The 19,882-nt window shown below is 44.0% G+C and overlaps 4 protein-coding genes across 12 annotated transcripts in view; 3 read left to right on the top strand and 1 right to left on the bottom strand.

The window, feature by feature from the left end:
• The window catches only part of apmap (adipocyte plasma membrane associated protein), a 6,692-nt gene extending 1,124 nt beyond the window's left edge, over positions 1 to 5,568 (top strand). The window contains exons 3-10 of the mRNA XM_053435727.1: positions 584 to 700; positions 2,079 to 2,194; positions 2,524 to 2,616; positions 2,889 to 3,005; positions 3,079 to 3,253; positions 3,714 to 3,848; positions 4,539 to 4,731; positions 5,159 to 5,568. Coding sequence (XP_053291702.1) covers positions 584 to 700; positions 2,079 to 2,194; positions 2,524 to 2,616; positions 2,889 to 3,005; positions 3,079 to 3,253; positions 3,714 to 3,848; positions 4,539 to 4,731; positions 5,159 to 5,368 — 1,156 coding nt within the window. The 3' untranslated portion in view covers positions 5,369 to 5,568. The remainder of the gene's footprint in view (positions 1 to 583; positions 701 to 2,078; positions 2,195 to 2,523; positions 2,617 to 2,888; positions 3,006 to 3,078; positions 3,254 to 3,713; positions 3,849 to 4,538; positions 4,732 to 5,158) is intronic.
• LOC128453082 (streptococcal hemagglutinin) lies at positions 5,565 to 11,691 on the bottom strand. 9 transcript variants are annotated; one of them, XM_053435734.1, is made up of 6 exons: positions 11,251 to 11,688; positions 9,997 to 10,068; positions 9,121 to 9,745; positions 6,801 to 7,327; positions 6,379 to 6,495; positions 5,565 to 6,285 (listed from the first exon to the last, which is right to left on the bottom strand). In XM_053435734.1, exons 3-6 carry the CDS (start codon positions 9,158 to 9,160, stop codon positions 6,187 to 6,189), a joined length of 783 nt encoding a protein of 260 aa, XP_053291709.1. In that variant the 5' UTR covers positions 9,161 to 9,745; positions 9,997 to 10,068; positions 11,251 to 11,688; the 3' UTR covers positions 5,565 to 6,186. The 9 variants fall into 9 exon arrangements, with proteins under 9 accessions (XP_053291709.1, XP_053291708.1, XP_053291705.1 ...); XM_053435733.1 differs by having other exon boundaries at positions 11,234 to 11,688; XM_053435730.1 differs by having other exon boundaries at positions 9,121 to 9,321; positions 9,624 to 9,745; positions 9,997 to 11,686.
• Positions 10,639 to 11,439, top strand: wu:fj16a03 (uncharacterized protein LOC335475 homolog). The gene is made up of 3 exons (XM_053435739.1): positions 10,639 to 10,803; positions 10,885 to 10,986; positions 11,277 to 11,439. The coding sequence occupies exons 1-3, from the start codon at positions 10,758 to 10,760 to the stop codon at positions 11,360 to 11,362; spliced, it is 234 nt and encodes a 77-aa protein (XP_053291714.1). The 5' UTR covers positions 10,639 to 10,757; the 3' UTR covers positions 11,363 to 11,439.
• A 358-nt stretch (positions 11,692 to 12,049) lies between the features above and the next one.
• tspan14 (tetraspanin 14) lies at positions 12,050 to 19,325 on the top strand. Its single transcript, XM_053435728.1, has 9 exons — positions 12,050 to 12,207; positions 14,005 to 14,085; positions 16,053 to 16,103; positions 16,189 to 16,335; positions 16,415 to 16,585; positions 16,692 to 16,817; positions 17,234 to 17,284; positions 17,361 to 17,474; positions 18,350 to 19,325. Exons 2-9 carry the CDS (start codon positions 14,005 to 14,007, stop codon positions 18,413 to 18,415), a joined length of 807 nt encoding a protein of 268 aa, XP_053291703.1. The 5' UTR covers positions 12,050 to 12,207; the 3' UTR covers positions 18,416 to 19,325.
• Positions 19,326 to 19,882: the final 557 nt, after the last annotated feature.

Below are 19,882 nucleotides of genomic sequence, written 5' to 3' on the forward strand. Positions count from 1 at the left end.
TCAGGTCCTCATGTCCTCAGGTCTTCATGTCCTCATATACTCATGTCCTCATATACTCATGACCTCAGGTCCTCATGTCCTCAGGTCTTCATGTCCTCAGGTCTTCATGTCCTCAGGTCCTCATGTCCTCATATACTCATGACCTCAGGTCTTCATGTCCTCAGGTCTTCATGTCCTCAGGTCTTCATGTCCTCAGGTCCTCATGTCCTCATGACCTCAGGTCTTCATGTCCTCATATACTCATGACCTCAGGTCCTCATGTCCTCAGGTCTTCATGTCCTCAGGTCCTCATGTCCTCATGACCTCAGGTCTTCATGTCCTCAGGTCCTCATGTCCTCATATACTCGTGACCTCAGGTCCTCATGTCCTCATGTTCTCATGACCTCAGGTCTTCATGTTCTCAGGTAGGAAGACCAACCACCTAAGAAGAGGACACAGTAGGTCCAGTAATGCACCTTGATGGTTGCTACCTGCCAATAATCTGAAGAAAGAAGAAGAAATATTGATTCGATATCGATCAGTGACTGATGAATGAGGGGAAATGTTCAATCAGCCACTTCCTGTTTGTCACTTCCTGTTCCAGCACCTACAGTGGAAAGGTGTTTCAGGTGACGCTCCTCGCTCTCGGTGGATTCCTGCTTCTTCCTCTGCTCGTCTTCGTCCTCATCTTGGAGTCTCCCATCCAACCCGATGTCTTCACGTGAGTCACACGCTAAACTACATACATGTACATAACATGTTCTGGGCCAACCTCGACCACGGTAGTCCTCTGACCAGAAGGTCGGCGGTTTGATCCCCAAAGTGTCGAGATACTGAACCAGAGTGGCCCCGAAAAAGAGCTGCTAGAGATTCACTGTCTAGAAAACACCTTCATAGATCCAGACCACATAGATCCAGACCATATAGATCCAGACCACTTAGATACAGACCACATAGATCCAGACCACTTAGATCCAGACCATATAGATCCAGACCACATAGATCCAGACCACGTAGATCCAGACCACGTAGATACACACCACATAGATCCAGACCATTTAGATACAGACCATATAGATACACACCATATAGATCCAGACCATATAGATACAGAACACCTGTGTACCATGTGTCCTCCTGGAGGAGCTGGACTACCTGTGCAGCCTGATGGAGCAGCAGGTAGCTCCTCATGCTACCAGCAGTGAGGAGGAGCAGAACTCAGAAGTAGAAGGAGTCAGGGAGGAGGAGCAGCAGGTAGCTCCTCATGCTACCAGCAGTGAGGAGGAGCAGAACCCAGAAGTAGAAGGAGTCAGGGAGGAGGAGCAGCAGGTAGCTCCTCATGCTACCAGCAGTGAGGAGGAGCAGAACCCAGAAGTAGAAGGAGTCAGGGAGGAGGAGCAGCAGGTAGCTCCTCATGCTACCAGCAGTGAGGAGGAGCAGAACCCAGAAGTAGAAGGAGTCAGGGAGGAGGAGCAGCAGGTAGCTCCTCATGCTACCAGCAGTGAGGAGGAGCAGAACTCAGAAGTAGAAGGAGTCAGGGAGGAGGCGCAGAGAGCAGCTGTCTGTGGACACCACGTTAAGAACATGTCCTGTTTGGGGCTCGTCCTGCTTCTGCCTCCATTTCACCTGTTAGGGTTAGGAAACTGAAGCAGAGCAGGAACTGGTTCACAACCACTGGTTCACAACCACTGGTTCACAACCACTGGTTCTTCTGATGGACACTTTGATCTCTGACGTTTTACTGACTTGCTGTTATTCTGTGATGATTAAATGTTCCCTTCATATTTAGCAGTATATTTTATGAAATCCTAATATTTAGAAAGAATATTTTATAAAGTAGTTTTAATATAAAGGTCAACAATTATTTACATTTTAAGGAAAATAAGTCGTACAGTTTAAAGAGTAAAGTTGTAGTATTGATATATATTTTAGAAAAAAAGTTTGCAATGTGAAAAATAAGTACTTTAGTAAAATGCAAAATGTGACAGAATTCATAGTTAAAATATACATATAATAATAAAAACATTTTAAAAACAAAGCTTTTAGTTTAATAAATATGTGGTTGCTCTGCCCCCTGCTGGTTGTAATGTGTGCTGCAGGCTGAAGGAGCCTCCGCAGATGAAGGGCTGCTGGGAACCGAACCTGAAGCTCCGGGAGGCTCAGAGACTCTTCGAGGACCAGATCCTCGGACCCGAGTCCATCGCCAACATTGGAGGTCACTTAGTTTGATTGTGTTTCACGTTCTGAATCTGGATCAGGAGTTCCTCAGGGCTCCATCCTCGGACCTCTGACTTTTCTTTTGTTAATGAGTTTTCTGTTTTTTCTTGTTTGTTTGTTAATAAAAATAATTTAGAGAATCGTTAATAAGTGACTGGAAAGATCAATGATAAGGAAAATAATAATTATCGCTGAATGAGCTGATAACGACATCAGAAAGTTTTCTTATCAGAGATGAAGTTCATGAGAAAAGACTGAAAGCTGAAACTGACTTTAGTTCAATGTTAAGATTAGTCGAGTTTATCTGACGGACGTTTGTCTCTGCAGATGTTTTGTTTTCGGGAACAGCTGACGGGAAAATTGTGAAGCTGATTGGTCGAAGAATCCACACAGTGACGAGACTCGGGAAACTTCCCTGTGGTGAGAGAAATATTCATAAAACGGTTAAATAAAGGTTTGACCAGGTTTAGTTTAAAGTTGAGTTTATTTAAATGTAATGTTCATATTGAAAAAGCTGTAAATAAAGTTTGATTGAGTTCCTTTGCAAGTTTTAGTTTTAATTTAAGGAGTATTGTATTTTATCAGTTTAAGTAGATTTGAACTTTGATCATTTTAATTAAGTTTTTTTGAAGTAAATGTATTAACGTGTCTGTAGATGAAAGGTTGTCCTGACGCTGTGGTTCTTGCTGCAGGTTCCCCGGAGGAGGAGTCGAGCTGCGGGCGACCTCTGGGGATCCGGGTCGGACCCAACGGGACGCTGATCGTAGCCGACGCCTACCTGGGTCTGTTTGAGGTGAACCCCACCACAGGTGAGCACGGTTAGCAGGTGAAGGGGCGTGTCCCCAGTAGGAGCTCCGCCCTCTCAGCTTTGTCTCGTCTCAGGTGAGACGACCACGTTGGTGTCGGGGGGGCAGATCGTCGCCGGCAGGAAGCTGTCGTTCATTAATGACGTGGCGGTGACGCAGGACGGGAAGAAGATGTACTTCACTGACTCCAGCAGCAGGTGGCAGCGCAGAGATTACCTGCACCTCATCATGGAGGCCACCGCAGACGGACGGTACGATGCACACAACGGGAAACACACACCTGACAATTGTTGTTGACACACAGCACATTTATTATGTCTACGCGCTGGCGACACCTTGTGGCCGGAGGCCTTTTGTTTTTAGGTCGTTAACATAATATCAAAATGTAGAGTTCACACTTCTTCAGCAAAACGTAATTGTGTATTTTCACTTCCTGCAGGTTTTCAAATTAAAGTCTGCAGCTGTTGTTCAGTTGAATGTTCGTTTGGTTTAGGTTAGCTTAGTTGGATTTAGTTTATGTTTATTTGTTTGGTTATGTTTGTTTTTGTTTAGTTTGGTGGATGCTAGTTGAATCTAGTTAGCTTTAGTTTGGTTTTGGTAAGTTTAGTTTAATTAGTTTGGTTTAGGTTAGTTTACCTTGGTTTAGTTTTTTGTTTAGTTAAGGTAAAGTTTAGTGTTTCACATTAAAAGTCAGTTCCTGTTGTGTTGCAGTGTGTTGGAGCTGGACACAGAAAGCGGAGAAGTGACGGTGCTGATGGACAACCTGAGGTTTCCAAATGGAATCCAGCTGCTGCCGGATGAGGAGTCGGTGTTAGTGGCTGAAACCACCATGGCTCGGATTCGCAGGTTGGTCACGTGGGCGGAGCTCCGACCTCCTGGAGCAGAGGTTTAACAGACAGAACTTTATTTCTCCACACCGGGGACACTCACTGGCTACAGCAGGTCAGAGTGAGACAACAGAATAAAGACATATAGAGAGGACAATAGAAAAAAAATAAAGAATTTAAAAGTTTAAATGAAAATGTAATTAAATAAAGTATGAATAATTTGTCCACAGAGGATGAATTGTACGTGGTAAGTAAAAATAATCGTTTGTACACAAGAGTGAGACGATTCTACGACAAAATCAAGTGTGCAAATAGTTTCTTCCTTTTAAAAATAGATCTGAAATGTGCATAAGAAAGAAATTGTGCAAATAGTGTCTCTCTCAGTGCGTCACAGCCCCAGAGCCTGGGGCAGAGAACCCAGCGGCAGCCACCAGAGGCTCAGAGAAAGTCCTCAGTAGTGTCCTGCAGACTCCCAGGACCTGAGTGTCCCCTGGACCCTCAGGTCCAGGACCTGTGTGGACCAGTTTGTTACTGAGGTGAACACAGTGTCCACTTCCTGGACTTTCACCTGTGTGTGTTCAAACGTGTCCGAGTCAAATAGAGTTTACATAATAAAAAGGAAGTAGTACAGAATTTATTATTAATATTATTATAAATCTCAGTCATATTCTCTCAGGTGACCAGTTGTGTGCATGTGTCTCTGGAGCAGAGTGCACGTGGCCGGGCTCAACAAGGGGGGGATGGACACCTTCATGGACAACCTGCCCGGTTTCCCTGACAACATCCGTCCCAGCTCCAGCGGAGGTTACTGGGTTGCCATGGCAGCGGTGCGTCCGAACCCCGGCTTCTCGATGCTGGACTTCCTGTCCCAGAGACCCTGGGTCAAGAAACTCATCTTCAAGGTGAAGACAACAAGACACAGACCAGGTCCAGATCTAGATCCAGATCTAGATTAAGGTCCAGGTCTTGGATGTCAGAGCAGATCCAGGTCCAGATCCAGATCCAGGTCCAGGTCCATGTTCAGATCTTAATCCAGGTTCAGGACTAGATATGGATCAAGATCAAGGTCCAGGTCCAGGTCTTACTATCGGGACGACGACAGGCTAACCTGTTGTCGTTAGCCTGCTAAATGTTGCCCGTATGAATATGTTTGAAAACTTACGAAATGTATTTTAAATGATGTCACTTCCTGTATTTGAATGATGTGTCCTGTACAATGACCTGGATGTTAAACAGAACGTCCACTAGAGGGCAGCTCAGAGTCAACACACAGCTGACGCCTTTGTCTCTCTCTTCCCTCGCCCCTCGTGCTCGTCCTCTCGTCTCCAGCTCTTCAGTCAGGACGTCCTGACCAAGTTCGTCCCTCGCTACAGTTTGGTGGCGGAGCTTCACGAAGGCGGGATCTGCACACGCAGCTTCCACGATCCCAACGGCCTGGTGGCGGCGTACGTGAGCGAGGTCCACGAGCACGACGGGAGTCTGTACCTCGGCTCCTTCCGCTCCCCGTACATCGCCAAGCTCGACCTGAGCAAGGTGTAGAACACGACTCCGCCAGCGCAGCTTTGAGAGTCGAACACGCGTCTGACATCAGGACGAAGCATGGACCGGACCAATGATGTCACGATGACGCAGGACGGAGGTCGATGACGAATCAGACTCAACATTTGTGTTTATTTCAGTTTGTTTATCAGATCTGATCGATCAGAGCTGTCATCAATAAATGTGTTTCTACAAAAACAGAATAATCCTGGTTATTTATTCAGTGTAGATTCAATTTACATTTTTAGATTTTTACAAACAAATTGTAGAATATTTATAACAATTTCATTTAGAAATTATTTAAAAGGAGATACTAGCAAATTCCGAAAAAAAAAAAAATATATATAAAAATCCTGTTTTTCATCTTTTTTTGTTCCTGTTTTTTCGAGATAGTGACGTATAGTGTTGCTTAAAACGGTTCCATTAGAACCCCTTTCAAAACAAGAGTCCCAACCACCAACCTGCTTATAACAGGAAGTGCACATCAATCTTCCAGAATAAAACCAGTAACAACGGGACAAAGATTAAAACTATCCCCCCCCCCCCCCCATCTGCAGCATACCCCCCCGTAAGATGGTCGAGACTTTCCACTGATGTTTTCAGGTTTATTTGAAACTTGACTGAAGATTGATGTGTAATTCAGATTTTGATTGAAAAATGTGAAAACTAAATGTGAATTATTAAGTTAGATGATCTTTCACCTCAATGAGATCATCATTCCTATGTAAATGAAATAAGCAGATTATTATTAGACAGCTTTTATTGCTTGCAAAGTGTTGACTCGATGACGGACAGGTGAGACCATGTGACCACGTGGTTCATCGGATCCGGAAGCTTCTGGATTTACAGTAGAAAATCTGAATGTTTGTCTCGTGTCTCCAGGGAATCACCCAAATGACGGAGTGACACTGAAACACCTGAAACACAGTTTCACATGTTACTGATCACCTGGACTCAGTCACGTGATACAGTAATGGAATGGAGTACTTCAGAGTAAAAGTACTGCTGACCTGGTGTAGTCGACCTTCGGGTTGGAAGCGACACTGCGACAAGTCGCCGCCGTCTCGTTTACAACAAACAGTTCTGGAAATGTCCAAATCTACGATGTAACGAATTCCTTTAACGATCTGAAACGTCAAACACATCTGTCACCGTGGAACATCTGGAGCCTGAGCACAAGGATCTGACACGCCTCATGATGATAAACTTTATTTACACAGAACTTTTTAAAAATGTTAACAAAAATACTAAAGTCATGTAAAGTTTGTCTTTGATTTTATCATAATAATGAAGTTAAATTCCTTTTAAAGCTCGAACTCAACGACCTTTTCATGATTGAAGATAAAAACACAAATTAATTAAAGATTAAAATCTGTCAGATATTCTACATCCGTCAAACATCCTGACGTCGTGTCACTTCCTGTGGTCGTACCTGTCGCTGCGCTCGGTGGATGGCAGACGGCTTGAAGAGGAACGCATCATTTGATTGGTTGTTGAAGGAGTAGGTGGCGGCGAGCACGACCTGCTGGAGGCTGCGGTCGTCCCTGCTGATGTTGGACAGAGAGCCGGGCATGGAGCGGCCATGATGGAGGCCAGGATGGAGGCCAGGATGGAGGCCAGGATGGAGGCCGCGATGGAGGCCAGGATGGAGGCCACGATGGAGGCCAGGATGGAGGCCACGATGGAGGCCAGGATGGAGGCCAGGATGGAGGCCAGGATGGAGGCCACGATGGAGGCCAGGATGGAGGCCGTGATGGAGGCCAGGATGGAGGCCGCGATGGAGGCCAGGATGGAGGCCAGGATGGAGGCCACGATGGAGGCCAGGATGGAGGCCAGGATGGAGGCCAGGATGGAGGCCACGATGGAGGCCGCGAATGAGGCCAGGATGGAGGCCAGGATGGAGGTCATGATGGAGGCCACGATGGAGGCCACGATGGAGGCTGCAGATCACACTCATCTCTGAAGCAAAAAAAATCAGTTTGTTCAAATTAATTTCCGTCACTGTCGTCAGGACGATGTCAGCAGACTGATGATGACATCATCCGCTGCTGATGTTTATGAGTTGCACCCCTCCTCCAACAATAATATGAGGCCACTGTGAGCGTTGACCTCTGATCAGTTCATCTGGGTCGGAGACAGACCTGACCACCAGGTGTCGGTGATGTTTTGGCTTCGATACGAGGATATTGAGGCCCCCCCCATCATGGCTGGTTATGGAGTGCGCTCATCCAGGATCAGTGAAGCCTTGTTGCACTCACCTCTTCCTCACTTGATCTCTAGTTACACTAAAAATGCTTCTTCTGTATTAATAATAAATTGGTTTCAATTTAGACGCCATTGGTCTTACAGACGCCGTTAGAGGCAAATCAGATCTCGACCCATCTTCACTGGACAGGGCCTTTTCTATCTGGACCATATGTGGAGGCTGTTTTTGAATCTTTTCAACAAGTAGTTGACACATTTTCACTCACTAGAATTTTTTTCAAGTACCTCCAATTTCACAATTTTATCCGCAGTTAATTTCCAGATTTCTGCCAGTCCTATTGTTTCAGCTCTTCTCCTCTTATGGAAGCTCTCCCGGGCCTGAAGGGGGCGATCTTTACTATTGATTCAAACACACACAGCCTCTGTTCAGGCTCCCAATGTCCTCACAAGAGCTTGGGAGACCGAAGATGCTTCCCGTGATGTGGGGGGGAGATCTTACACTGTTCATCTCTTTGCACCACAGCTTCCCTCAGTGCAGGATTCTAACGCTGAAGGGGGGGGGGGGGGGGGGGGGGGTTGTTTGTTCATCTGTTTGTTGTTAACTGGCAACAATAACACGTATTGGATGAATTACTGTAATTGTTTCTAAATTTGAAAATCAATAAAAAAAGTTTAAAAAATAAAAATATATTATCGTCATTAGCAGTGAGGACAGTTGGGTATCATCTGCATAACTGTAATATAATCATATATATTACAGAGCTGCTTTTATACAAGTAGGAAGTGACACCATCAGTGATGTCATCCTGATCACCGGATGTTAAAGCAGAACTATAAAACAGTTACCGAGCAACAGCGCCCCCTGCGGCCACACAGAGTCAATGTGTTGAGCTCTGAACGCTGCATATTACCCATGATCCTCTGCTTCCTGAACCTGAAGAGCTGCAGCTGTAACAAATCCACCAAACTCTGTTCAGAGTTCTTCATGTTTCACAGTTTCCTGCTGAATACTGGAGATAAACTCTGGTTGTTAATAACTTCAGTGTTATGAACTGATCTGAGTTCAGCTTCACTCTTCAGATGTGTCTGTGACTCTCAGTCAGTTGTTCTCTCAGGAGATGGAACCCACTCAGCAGAGTAACAGACGCTCAGGGAGAGAAGGAGGAAACTTCCTCTTGTTCTCACTCACACATCAGACTCACTTCATCCAGCTGCTGCTTTCAAGAAGAAGAAAGTTGATTCAGCAGTTTAACTTCACACGTGGTGAAATTCTGAGCTCAGGTTATTTACTATCATCATCATAATGATCATTATTGTTATGACGTCACATCCTGCTGTCCACTGGTTTTTCTTCAACGTCACTTAACGAGATTTGAGTTTTTGATTCTTCACTCAGAGTTTGTGTTGAAGTGTTTTCTGATCACTTTGTGACATCACTTCCTGCTGCTGAACCTTCCAGCTGACCGTTCTGGTGCAGAATCATTAAATATTATGTTTTAGAGTCAGAATCAGAATAAAGTCCTGAGAGAAACAGGAAGTGATCTTACCCAGAGCGGCCAGCAGCAGCAGCAGCAGCTTCTCTCCCATCTTCACTGTCTTTGTGCAACAAGTTTGTGTGTTTCCTGTGACAAACCACACACATCAGACACACACCTACCAATCAGCCTCTTCTACACAAGTGTGACATCACTTCCTGTCAGCACAGTGACTTCCTGCTGAACTTCTGTTGAAGAGCTCACCGTTTTCATCTGAAATTAATATCACGCCATGACAGAAGGAACATAGATCTGAATTGGATAAAGCAATTATCAATCAATCATTTTAACTTAACACAATTAACAATTAACACATTTGAACATTTTCAATTTCCATTTCTTCAAATGATCAAAACATTTGGCCCCATAATTTCCCAGCATGCTCTGCATATCAGCCATGTATTAGCTGATCACATGACTCTTCAGTCCTGGCCTGGGAGAGACGGTGGACTAGTGGCAGAGATCCAACGGTGGTCTCTGGTTCGATTCCACGGAGTAACAACACAAAAACATACCTGGATGGAAAACACCTGGATCTGTTCCCCACTGTCTAAGTGCCCCTGAGCAAGGCACCTTACTCCCCCAACACCTGCTCCCCGGGCGCTGTGCATGGCTGCCCACTGCTCTGTGTGTCCTCCTGTGTTCACCAGATGGGACAAAAGCAGAGAACAAGTTTCCCCCATTTGCATGTGCACCAATAAATGTATCTTATCTTCTGAGAGGAAGGAACCAATCAGAGGCATCGATCTTCCATCTGCTGTCATCTGTACTTTAACATATTTATTAGTGTTTGTTTAATAAACAACACGAACAGGGACGTTAGATTTATCATCCGAGGATCTTTATTTATCACTGACTTCTTTGTAGTTATACATTTCACGACCATACCTTGAATAAAAAACGTCTTTAACAACACCACGAGGGAACCAGGAGGACGACGGGTGCACCACAGAGATGTTCCTGAGAAGAAGAAGCAGCCTCAGGGAAGCTGATGGGCTTCATTGGAACAAAGAGCTGAAGGAACTGAAGGTAGAACACCAAGCTGGAACCCCATGATGCTGCATCTCATTCAGAAAGAAACGTCTCTGAGTCATGATGTTTCCTGCTGCAGTTGTTTGGACCAAACCTGATCATCACCTGCATGTTCCTGCCCCTGATTCATCTTCAGGAACTTCACTGAAACACTTTACAAAGAAGATTACTGCAAACCAAAAGGGTTATTGGTCCAGGCTCCGCCTCTTTCTCTAAGAGCCCCCTGATACGTGGACGCTCTGTTGGTTCAAATCTGCACTAATAACTAGGGTTAGGCTAGATCCAAGATATATATGTATTCGTTAATGTAATAAAAACACATGCTTGTATCTTTTTAATGTAGACATAGACTCCGTATAGAAGGTCCCTTGCGACCCGGTCAATGAATACTCATGTTACGTAAAACTCAGCGACCCTGGTCATGACTCAGCAGAATCACCTTCTCATCCAATATGGACACATGAGTCAAATCCAGGAATGATCAAAGTTTAGTCAAACAACAGCAGTTTGTGACGCTTCAGTGAACCTTTGTGTTTGTGTGTTTTGCTTCAGATAAAAGTCCAGAGTCGTTCCACTCGTCAGTTCAGCTTCAGTCACACGAACAGAAAACCAGAACCATGAAGATTCAGCTGCTGCTGCTGCTGCTGCTGCCGCTGCTCTCAGGTAGCTGCTCTGTCTCCTGAAGGCTCCACAACATGTGTCTCAGCTGTGTGCGACCCGTTTGTGTTTGTGTTTGTGTTGCAGCTCAACAGTTTTCCATCCAGTGTTATGGTGAGGACTTTCTGATGGTGAACAACTTGCTGCTCGACTGCTCCAGTGCAGTCAAACAGGCCTGTTACACCAGAGGTGAGTCCTTTACATCAAGTTCAGAAACATCGATACCATCAGTCACACTGTGAACAGGAAACTTTATACATTTATATAAATAGAAAGATGAATTTGAATTAAATAATATTTGCAGTATAATTCCTTGTGAACTTTGACCTTAAACAAGGAAAGATTAAAAGTTGAAAGTGGTTTTGAACTTATAGACATTAAATGATTCTACAAATCTGAATCTTTGTGAGAACATCACACGGATTCAAAACGTTACCGGGGAGAACTCCGAACCTCAATGATGAATTTCCTGTTTGCAGATAACGGTGAGAAAGGCTGCACTCGGCTGGAGAACTGCTCGAGAAGCGGATGGACCTGCTGCTACACCAGCCGCTGCAACGCCTGACCAATCACAGCCCGGGAAACTGCACCTCATGGAACATAATGTGAAATAAAGCTGTGAGGGAGACGTCCCAGAATGCCGAGGGGTGTTTGTCTTATCTCTGTGGGTCAACATGGACTTTTGACTGAATTCTATTTGATTTGATGAAAAACATTGACTGCAAAACCTTCAGCACAGATAAACCAGGTCGGATGAACATAGTTTATAAAAAATAAAAAAGCTCTGAACACAAACTATAAGTGATGAATATTGAGAGGAGTTTGAGGACGACTCACTAATGTCAGAGAATAATTCTGAAGTATCAATACAGGACAAGAGAACACAACATTACAAACACACAACTTTACTATAATATAACATATAATAAAATATTATTTAATATAATATAACATATATAACCAAATATGATATCATTTAATATAAACAAATATATATGATATGATATGATATGATATCATTTAATAAAATATAATATAATATGATATGATATGATATAATATAATTTAATAAAATATAATATAACATAATATAGTATAATATAATATGATTTAATTGTATTGTTGGAATATAAAACATAACATTACAACCAAACACCGAGTTATATAATATGTATTAAAGAAAATTACAGATCAAAATGTATTAGATATTAGTTTAATTTAATAAAATTTAAATTAAATTTGTAGAGTTCTGCAGTTCTTCATCTGTCCAGACGGCGGCGGCATCACTTGTATTCGTGTGTGTATATGTGTGTGTGTGTGTGTACAGCTGTGTAGAGGGCAGAAGAAGAAGCTTCATCCGGAGTGTGTTGGTTTGATTCCCTCAGAAACAGAAGATCAACGCGAGCAGAGGTAAGACTCACGTGTTCACACCTGGTGTCTGCCACCTGGTCACACGCGTTCACACCTGGTCACGTGTCCACTCAGCTGCTCCTGTTTCTCGCGTCACTCTGTGTGTTAGCATTAGCTTGTACTGTTAGCCTCCAACACACTGAGGCTCCTCGGTGTCTCGGTGAAGTTTAATAACGTAACTACAGCTAGGACGCGTTGCCCCCTGACCTCTGACCTCTGACCTGAGGAGACACGCGTGTCCAGGTTTAAACAAACCTTCACGTTTCTGTTTCATCCAATGATTAGCTTCCGCTATGCTAACGAGTTAGCCTACAGGAGCTAACTGCTAACAGTGTGTCGGTGTTTCTGTTAGAGGAAGTACAACATATGTATGAGAGAGAGAGAGAGAGGATGGAGAGAGAGAGACGGGGAGAGATAGAAAGAGAGAGACAGACAGAGGGAGACAGAGAGAGAGACAAATGGGGAGAGAGAGACAGACAGACAGAGATAGGGAGAGAGAGACAGATAGACAGAGAGAGACAGATAGACAGAGAGAGACAGAGAGAGAGAGACAGACAGACAGAGGATGGACAGACAGACAGACAGATAGAAAGACAGACAGACAGAGAGAGAGAGAGACAGACAGAGATACAGACAGACAGATAGAGAGACAGACAGACAGGGAGAGAGAGACAGATAGACAGAGGGAGACAGACAGACAGACAGACAGATAGAGAGACAGACAGACAGACAGACAGACAGAGATACATACAGACAGACAGACAGATAGAGAGACAGACAGACAGACAGACAGATAGAGACAGGGAGAGACAGACAGACAGACAGACAGACAGACAGACAGACAGAGAGACAGACAGACAGACAGACAGATAGAGATACAGACAGACAGACAGATAGAGAGAGACAGACAGACAGACAGATAGAGACAGGGACAGACAGACAGACAGACAGATAGAGAGACAGGGAGAGAGAGACAGATAGACAGAGGGAGACAGACAGACAGAGATACAGACAGACAGACAGACATATAGAAGCACCTCTTGTTGACTTGTGTGAACGAACACCTGCAGACGTGAGGAGGTGAACTGAAGCAGGTTATTGATCCACTGTAGTTTTCGTACAGTGAGTGTAAATGATTTTTCAGGGACATTTAAAATGTAGAGGGCGGGGCATGAGGTTCATGTTGTCACGTGGACTTTTAGTATGAATCTTACGCTCTGTTGAATAAACAAGGCCCCGGACTCGAGGCTAACCCTAACCCTGTGAAGACCCAGCTGCTTCCTGTCGAGCTCAACAGGCTGCAGCGGGGGGGCTGTCTTCTGGAATCATAATACAAACCCACGATCGGACTATGATTTCAGTCTTAGTTTGAGAATCGTTACAGCACTAATGTAGAACATACATTTAGAACATGCATGTGAATCTAGATGAGGAACATATGTAAATATATACGTGGATCCAATACCAATCAATCACATGATATGTGTCTCACAGATGTTAAGAAGGATCAACTTCCTGTTCTTAACTCAACACGAGTCAAACAGAAACTTAGTGATCAGTGAAGCTCCGTCCCATGTGAGGATCCTCTCCAGGACACAAGGAGATTGTATATATGACAAACATACATGCAGAACATATATGTAAATGTATTTAGAACATGTAAGTAAATATCTGTGAAATATATCTGTAAATATTTGAATGTGTATATAAATGGATATGTGTAATATATCTCTGTAAATCTCTGTCTATGATATATGTACCACTTCATATTTAACGAGAGCATGTTGTGATTGACAGATGTATTATTATCGATATGAAAACACTGAGGTGAGCTGCTGCTACAAATATCTCATGTTCAGCTACAACATCATCTTCTGGGTGAGTCCACGTTCACATGATCATATGTTACAATCATCACATGTCACACTGATCACATGACAACCTGCTGTTTACATGTTTACCTGCTGGGCTGTTTGAATGAACAGCTGACCAGCTCCAGATCACTCACTGTAAAAGCTCCGCCCACTGACCAATCACTTCCTCTGAACCATGGTATCATGTGTTAAGGCCGATGTATGCTTCTCCGTTTTGACGGACACGGACCGATAGGACCGCCTTCTTTGCCGTGGAACCTCCTCTCCGGGCTCCTCGGAGAATTCTTCGTGCAGCTCTGATTTTTCTAACTACACGTCGGCATGGCGGAGAGCCTACGGAGAGCCGTTGGCTGTGATTGGTCCGCTAACGACAGCATTTCGGAACGACATCATTTCCGGACCTCAAACTTCCTGTTTCATTTCCTAAATCACAATAAACCCAAACACAACTACGACTCTACGATTAATGTGACAAGTGTGTTAAGCCAGTGGAGTTGTCCGGGGCTTAGCGGGCTAGCCACCATGCTAACTGATGTGGTAACTGTGCAAAAACATGCTCTCACGACTTTAATTCCACGGCCATCATGACACTGTTTCTCAAACACCGTCAGGTTAGAAGCAAACACTTGGTAGTAGTTAGTATCGGGAGCCCCTGCTGACTGTGTGTGGAAGCTGGGGGGAGCTAGCTACCTCCGTGTAGCTTCAAGCTGTTGAATTAGCAACGCAGTTCGGAAACAAGACCGGGGAACCGCTGCGCTAAGAAACGATAACAAACAATATGACCCCCTGGGTGTCACTTTATTTTATTGAGTTGCCATCGTACACTGTGTGTGAGGAGCCGGGAGGAGGTAAATAATGAACGTGGACTTCTTCTGAGAACTCATGAGGTAGGCTTCTCTAAGCTCGTCTTGCGTTGCGCCACCTACTGTTCTGGCGCCCAATTGTTTTCATCAACGGAGAACTATAAATCAAAAAGTGTCCGTCCGTCTGTCTGTAAAGGACTCGGAGAAGCATACATTGGCCTTTAGGCCCAATCCCATTTCAGCCCGTAGCCCCTCCTCTTCGGGCTGACCCAGTAGCCTTTTGGACAGAGGGGTAACCCTAACCCTCACTTCGAACCTAGGGTGACCCAGAATGCCTTGTGAATCACCCAAGCTGGAAGAGAGACCCACAATGTACTTTCTCCATTAATAAGATTTAAAAATTCCGATAATGATGATCTCAGTTTGATATGGTTTCAATTTATTTTGGTCTCTTTTCTCACAACAACCTTAAAACAAAGTATCTCGACCGCGCTAGCATGGTAGAGATCTTTGTGCTTTATTTCCTATAAAGTTTCTCTGGTAGTTCTGCTCTTGTTGAGGGGGGGTCATGTTTTCAGTTCGTCAGTCCGTCCCATTCCCGTGAACGAGATCTCTCAAGAACTTCTCAAGGGAATTTCTTCACAGTTGGTACAAATGTTCACTTGGACTCAAAGATGAAGTGATTACACGTCAGTGGTCAAAGGTCACAGTGACGTTACACGAATGTGGAAAATTAAAAGATGTACTAATATGTAGATGTAACCGCCCTGGTTGGCTATGGTTTGAGGAAGTGATGTCATGACTTCCTGTGTGGTTGAAGAGGAAGTGAGCTGTTATGAAACATCCTGAGCCTCAGATGTTTCCTCAGTTTGATATCAAATGATTTTCTCATTTTAGGTTTATTAAAATAAAACCGCATTATATTTGACGTATTTGTCGAAGTGAGTGTGGAGCTGCGTAGCTGACAGAAAGCTAGAAACACACACACACATACACTTACACATACACTTACACACACACACACACACACACACACACACACACACACACACTCAGCAGAGACGAGGTACATGGAAAGAACCAGAGCAGCAGGTTGTCTGCTCACATATATGAACATCTGGACACATACGTGTGCTCATGTCTAATTGCTGGTGTGTTTGTGTTGCAGCTGGCTGGAGTCGCATTCATCGCGGTTGGTTTCTGGGCCTGGAGTGAGAAAGTGAATAAACACACAATGTCAGGAAGAACAGTAGAAACCACATCAACATCTGTCTCCATCTTAATCTCTGAACATCTGTTCACAGGGCGTCCTTGTGGATCTCACCCAGGTGACCCAGCTTCATGGATTTGACCCCGTGTGGTTGGTCCTGGTGGTCGGGGGAGTCACCTTCATCCTGGGCTTCGCTGGCTGTGTGGGAGCTCTAAGAGAAAACATCTGTCTACTTAAGTTTGTACGTTATACACATCTGTACGCTACAAACGTCAGTACACTTCAGTCTGTTAAACGTCTTCTACGTCTGTCGTGGTCAGTTTTCAGGCATGATCGGCTTCATCTTCTTCCTGGAGCTGACGGCGGCCGTGCTGACGGTGGTTTTTCAGAGTCAGGTCCGAGATTGGATCAACGAGTTCTTCCTGGCGAACGTCAAAGCGTACCGAGACGACATCGACCTGCAGAACCTGATCGACTCGCTGCAGAAAATGGTGACTCGCCTAAGTCGACGGTTTTATTCTATTTCAGCTCAAAAACAAAGGTTCTGCTGCTTTCGGTTCTTGTCTCATCTGCTTGATGAATTTGCTCTTGAAACAGAACCACTGCTGTGGAGCTCAGGAACCCAACGACTGGGAACGGAACGTTTACTTCAGCTGTAACGGAACCCATCGCAGCAGAGAGAAGTGTGGAGTTCCTTTCTCCTGCTGCATCACGGATCCTGCTGTGAGTGGATTTCTGATCAATACTGATCAATACACACAACTGGTCGCATTGGTTGCATACTTCCACTTAGGCCCAAATGAACTCCTCCTCACTTTATCTCATCATCTCAGATCTGCTCATTTCCAAGTGAAACATTTTAAACCCTAAATATTCTGACTAGCAGACTGAGAGTAGAGGTCAGAGTGAGTAGTTCTAATAGAACTATAATAAAGTGCCGGTTTGTTGCAGCCCCTCTGAAACCATATTTATTTGTATGTCTGATTTATTTAATCACAATAACAATGTTCTCAAGGGATTAAGGAAAAAGATCCCCGATCAGATTAGTATGAAATGAACCTATAACCCTCTGTTGGATCCATTTCATCCTTCAGCCGTTTACAAATAAAGGTTCCTCCTGACGTTGTGTGTCTGTTCAGGATTCGGTGGTGAACACTCAGTGTGGTTACGACGTGAGGGACCGACCAGAGGTGAGGTTCTAACAGGAAATGTGACAACCTCATCAGAAGAGCATGTTGTGTGGTGTAACGTTGTGTTCCTGTGCAGAGTGAGTGGAGTGATCACATCTTCACTAAAGGTTGTATCACAGCGCTGGAGGACTGGTTACCTGGAAACCTGTACAAGGTGGCCATCGTCTTCATCGTGATCTCTCTGCTGCAGGTAACACACACGGCTAATACACAACTCGTACACAACTCGTATACAACTCGTATACAACTCGTACACAACTCGTATACAACTCGTATACAACTCGTACACAACTCGTATACAACTCGTATACAACTCGTACACAACTCGTACACAACTCGTACACAACTCGTACACAACTCGTATACAACTCGTATACAAATCGTACACAACTCGTACACAACTCGTATACAACTCGTACACAACTCGTATACAACTCGTACACAACTCGTACACAACTCGTACACAACTCGTACACAACTCGTACACAACTCGTATACAACTCGTATACAACTCGTATACAACTCGTATATAACTCGTACACAGTTCGTATACAACTCGTACACAACTCATATATAACTAATATATAACTAACCTGCAGCTAATCTACATTAATCTATTGTTACCGGATTTTTGTTTTCATTTTTCCTTATTGTGTGTGTGTGTGTGTGTGTATAATATATTTATGTATAAAACTACACAGGTATTTGAAATAAACTGACACACTCACCTGTCTGTCTGACTGACCACCTGTCTGACCACCTGTCTGTCTGACTGACCACCTGTCTGACTGACCACCTGTCTGTCTCTTTGTGAGACCACCTGTCTGTCTGACCACCTGTCTGTCTGACCACCTGTCTGTCTCTTTGTGAGACCACCTGTCTGTCTGACTGACCACCTGTCTGACCACCTGTCTGACTGACCACCTGTCTGAATGACCACCTGTCTGTCTGACCACCTGTCTGACTGACCACCTGTCTGACTGACCACCTGTCTGTCTGACTGACCACCTGTCTGACCACCTGTCTGTCTGACCACCTGTCTGTCCACCTGTCTGTCTCTTTCAGATGGTTGGGATCTACTTGGCCAGGACGTTAATCTCCGACATTGAAAAAGTCAAACTGACCAACTGAAGGCTCTGTTGATGTGGGCGGGGCCTACTCCATCAAGGGGGGGGCTTTACACTAGGTGTAATGGACCAACTTCCTGGTGCCGCCCTCTCTCTCTTCCTCTTGTTCTTTTCTTTCGTCTTCAGCCTTTTCAATTGCCTCTATGAACTGCCACCTGATTGGCTGTTCCGGTGCCTTATTCAGGAAGTTGTCTGTTATTGGTGACGTCATCAGAATCAGGCGAATACACTGAAACTTCAATATAAAAGCACACAGCTAATTGGTATTTTCATGATCGGGTTCAAGTGTTTCCTCTAAAAAAACACAACGAAGAACAGAATCCGGATTTTTGAATTGATTGATTGTTGCAGTTCTCACTGACAATATGTGGTAAATACTGTATCAGTGTGTACTTCATACTCTACTTACTACATATATAAACAGTTTTATATAGTACATACTGTACTTAGTATATACAGCACATAGTACATACAGTTTATATACAGTACAGTATATAGTAAACGCGGTATAGTATGTACAGTATAGTAGAGTACACACAGTATTTACAGTACATAGTATATATCAGTATGTAGTCGTCAGTAGAACTCCCAAACAAAATCGAATCAGTATGAATCAGAAATCATTCAAGTCAAAGATTTAAATTAAAGGTGAAAGGTGAAATCATCACATGTCTGATTAAATATTGAGATTGAAGAACTTTGTTTACAGTAAGTTCTTGTGGAGCTTTGAATACAAAGTTTTGTTGAATAAACTTTCAGGATGATTTCAGCTTTAATTCTTTCAACTGTTTTCTGTTGGTTTCCATGTGTCCGTGTTTAAACACAAGGGGACTTTTATTCTGAAGGGATTCTGTTTGTGTAAAGTAAATTTGTACTTTTTTATATTTCTACAAAATAAAAGTTTGTTCTAAGTCTGTTCGAGTTGTTTGTTCATCATCAGAATATAAAATTCAATAAAACTTTTTTTATACAGGACGAAATAAAAACATGCATGAACAAAGCATCAGAGCATGATAGGGAAACTGGAAGCTCTGTGTTCATGTATTTTATAAACATTCACAACACGTCTGTGAGCAGCGCTTTCTACAGTGAAGTGTCCCAGAACACGTCAGCATGATGGGAGACACTGGGATCGAGCCGACGACCTGCTGGTTAGAGGACGACCACTCTACCCCCTGTGCCACAGCCATGTTGTACTGAAGCAACAGGTCTCAGCTGGTTGATCTTCTCCTAAACTAACTTTTATGTAATTCCAGTAGGGATGTTACAATGCATACTTTAAACTAATATATATGCATTTTAAATTTGGTCTTCAACTGCGATGAAGGATTTTAGCCACTGGTACTCTGGATTTTAAATACAATCCCCACTGAACCCAGGGAGGAACCCAGTGGCCCCTGCACCAGGAGATAACCAGGAGGAACCCAGTGGCCCCTGCACCAGGAGATAACCAGGAGGAACCCAGTGGCCC

Source organism: Pleuronectes platessa, chromosome 12 (genome assembly GCF_947347685.1).
Source record: "Pleuronectes platessa chromosome 12, fPlePla1.1, whole genome shotgun sequence".
In the NCBI taxonomy this organism is placed as follows: Eukaryota; Metazoa; Chordata; class Actinopteri; order Pleuronectiformes; family Pleuronectidae; genus Pleuronectes; species Pleuronectes platessa.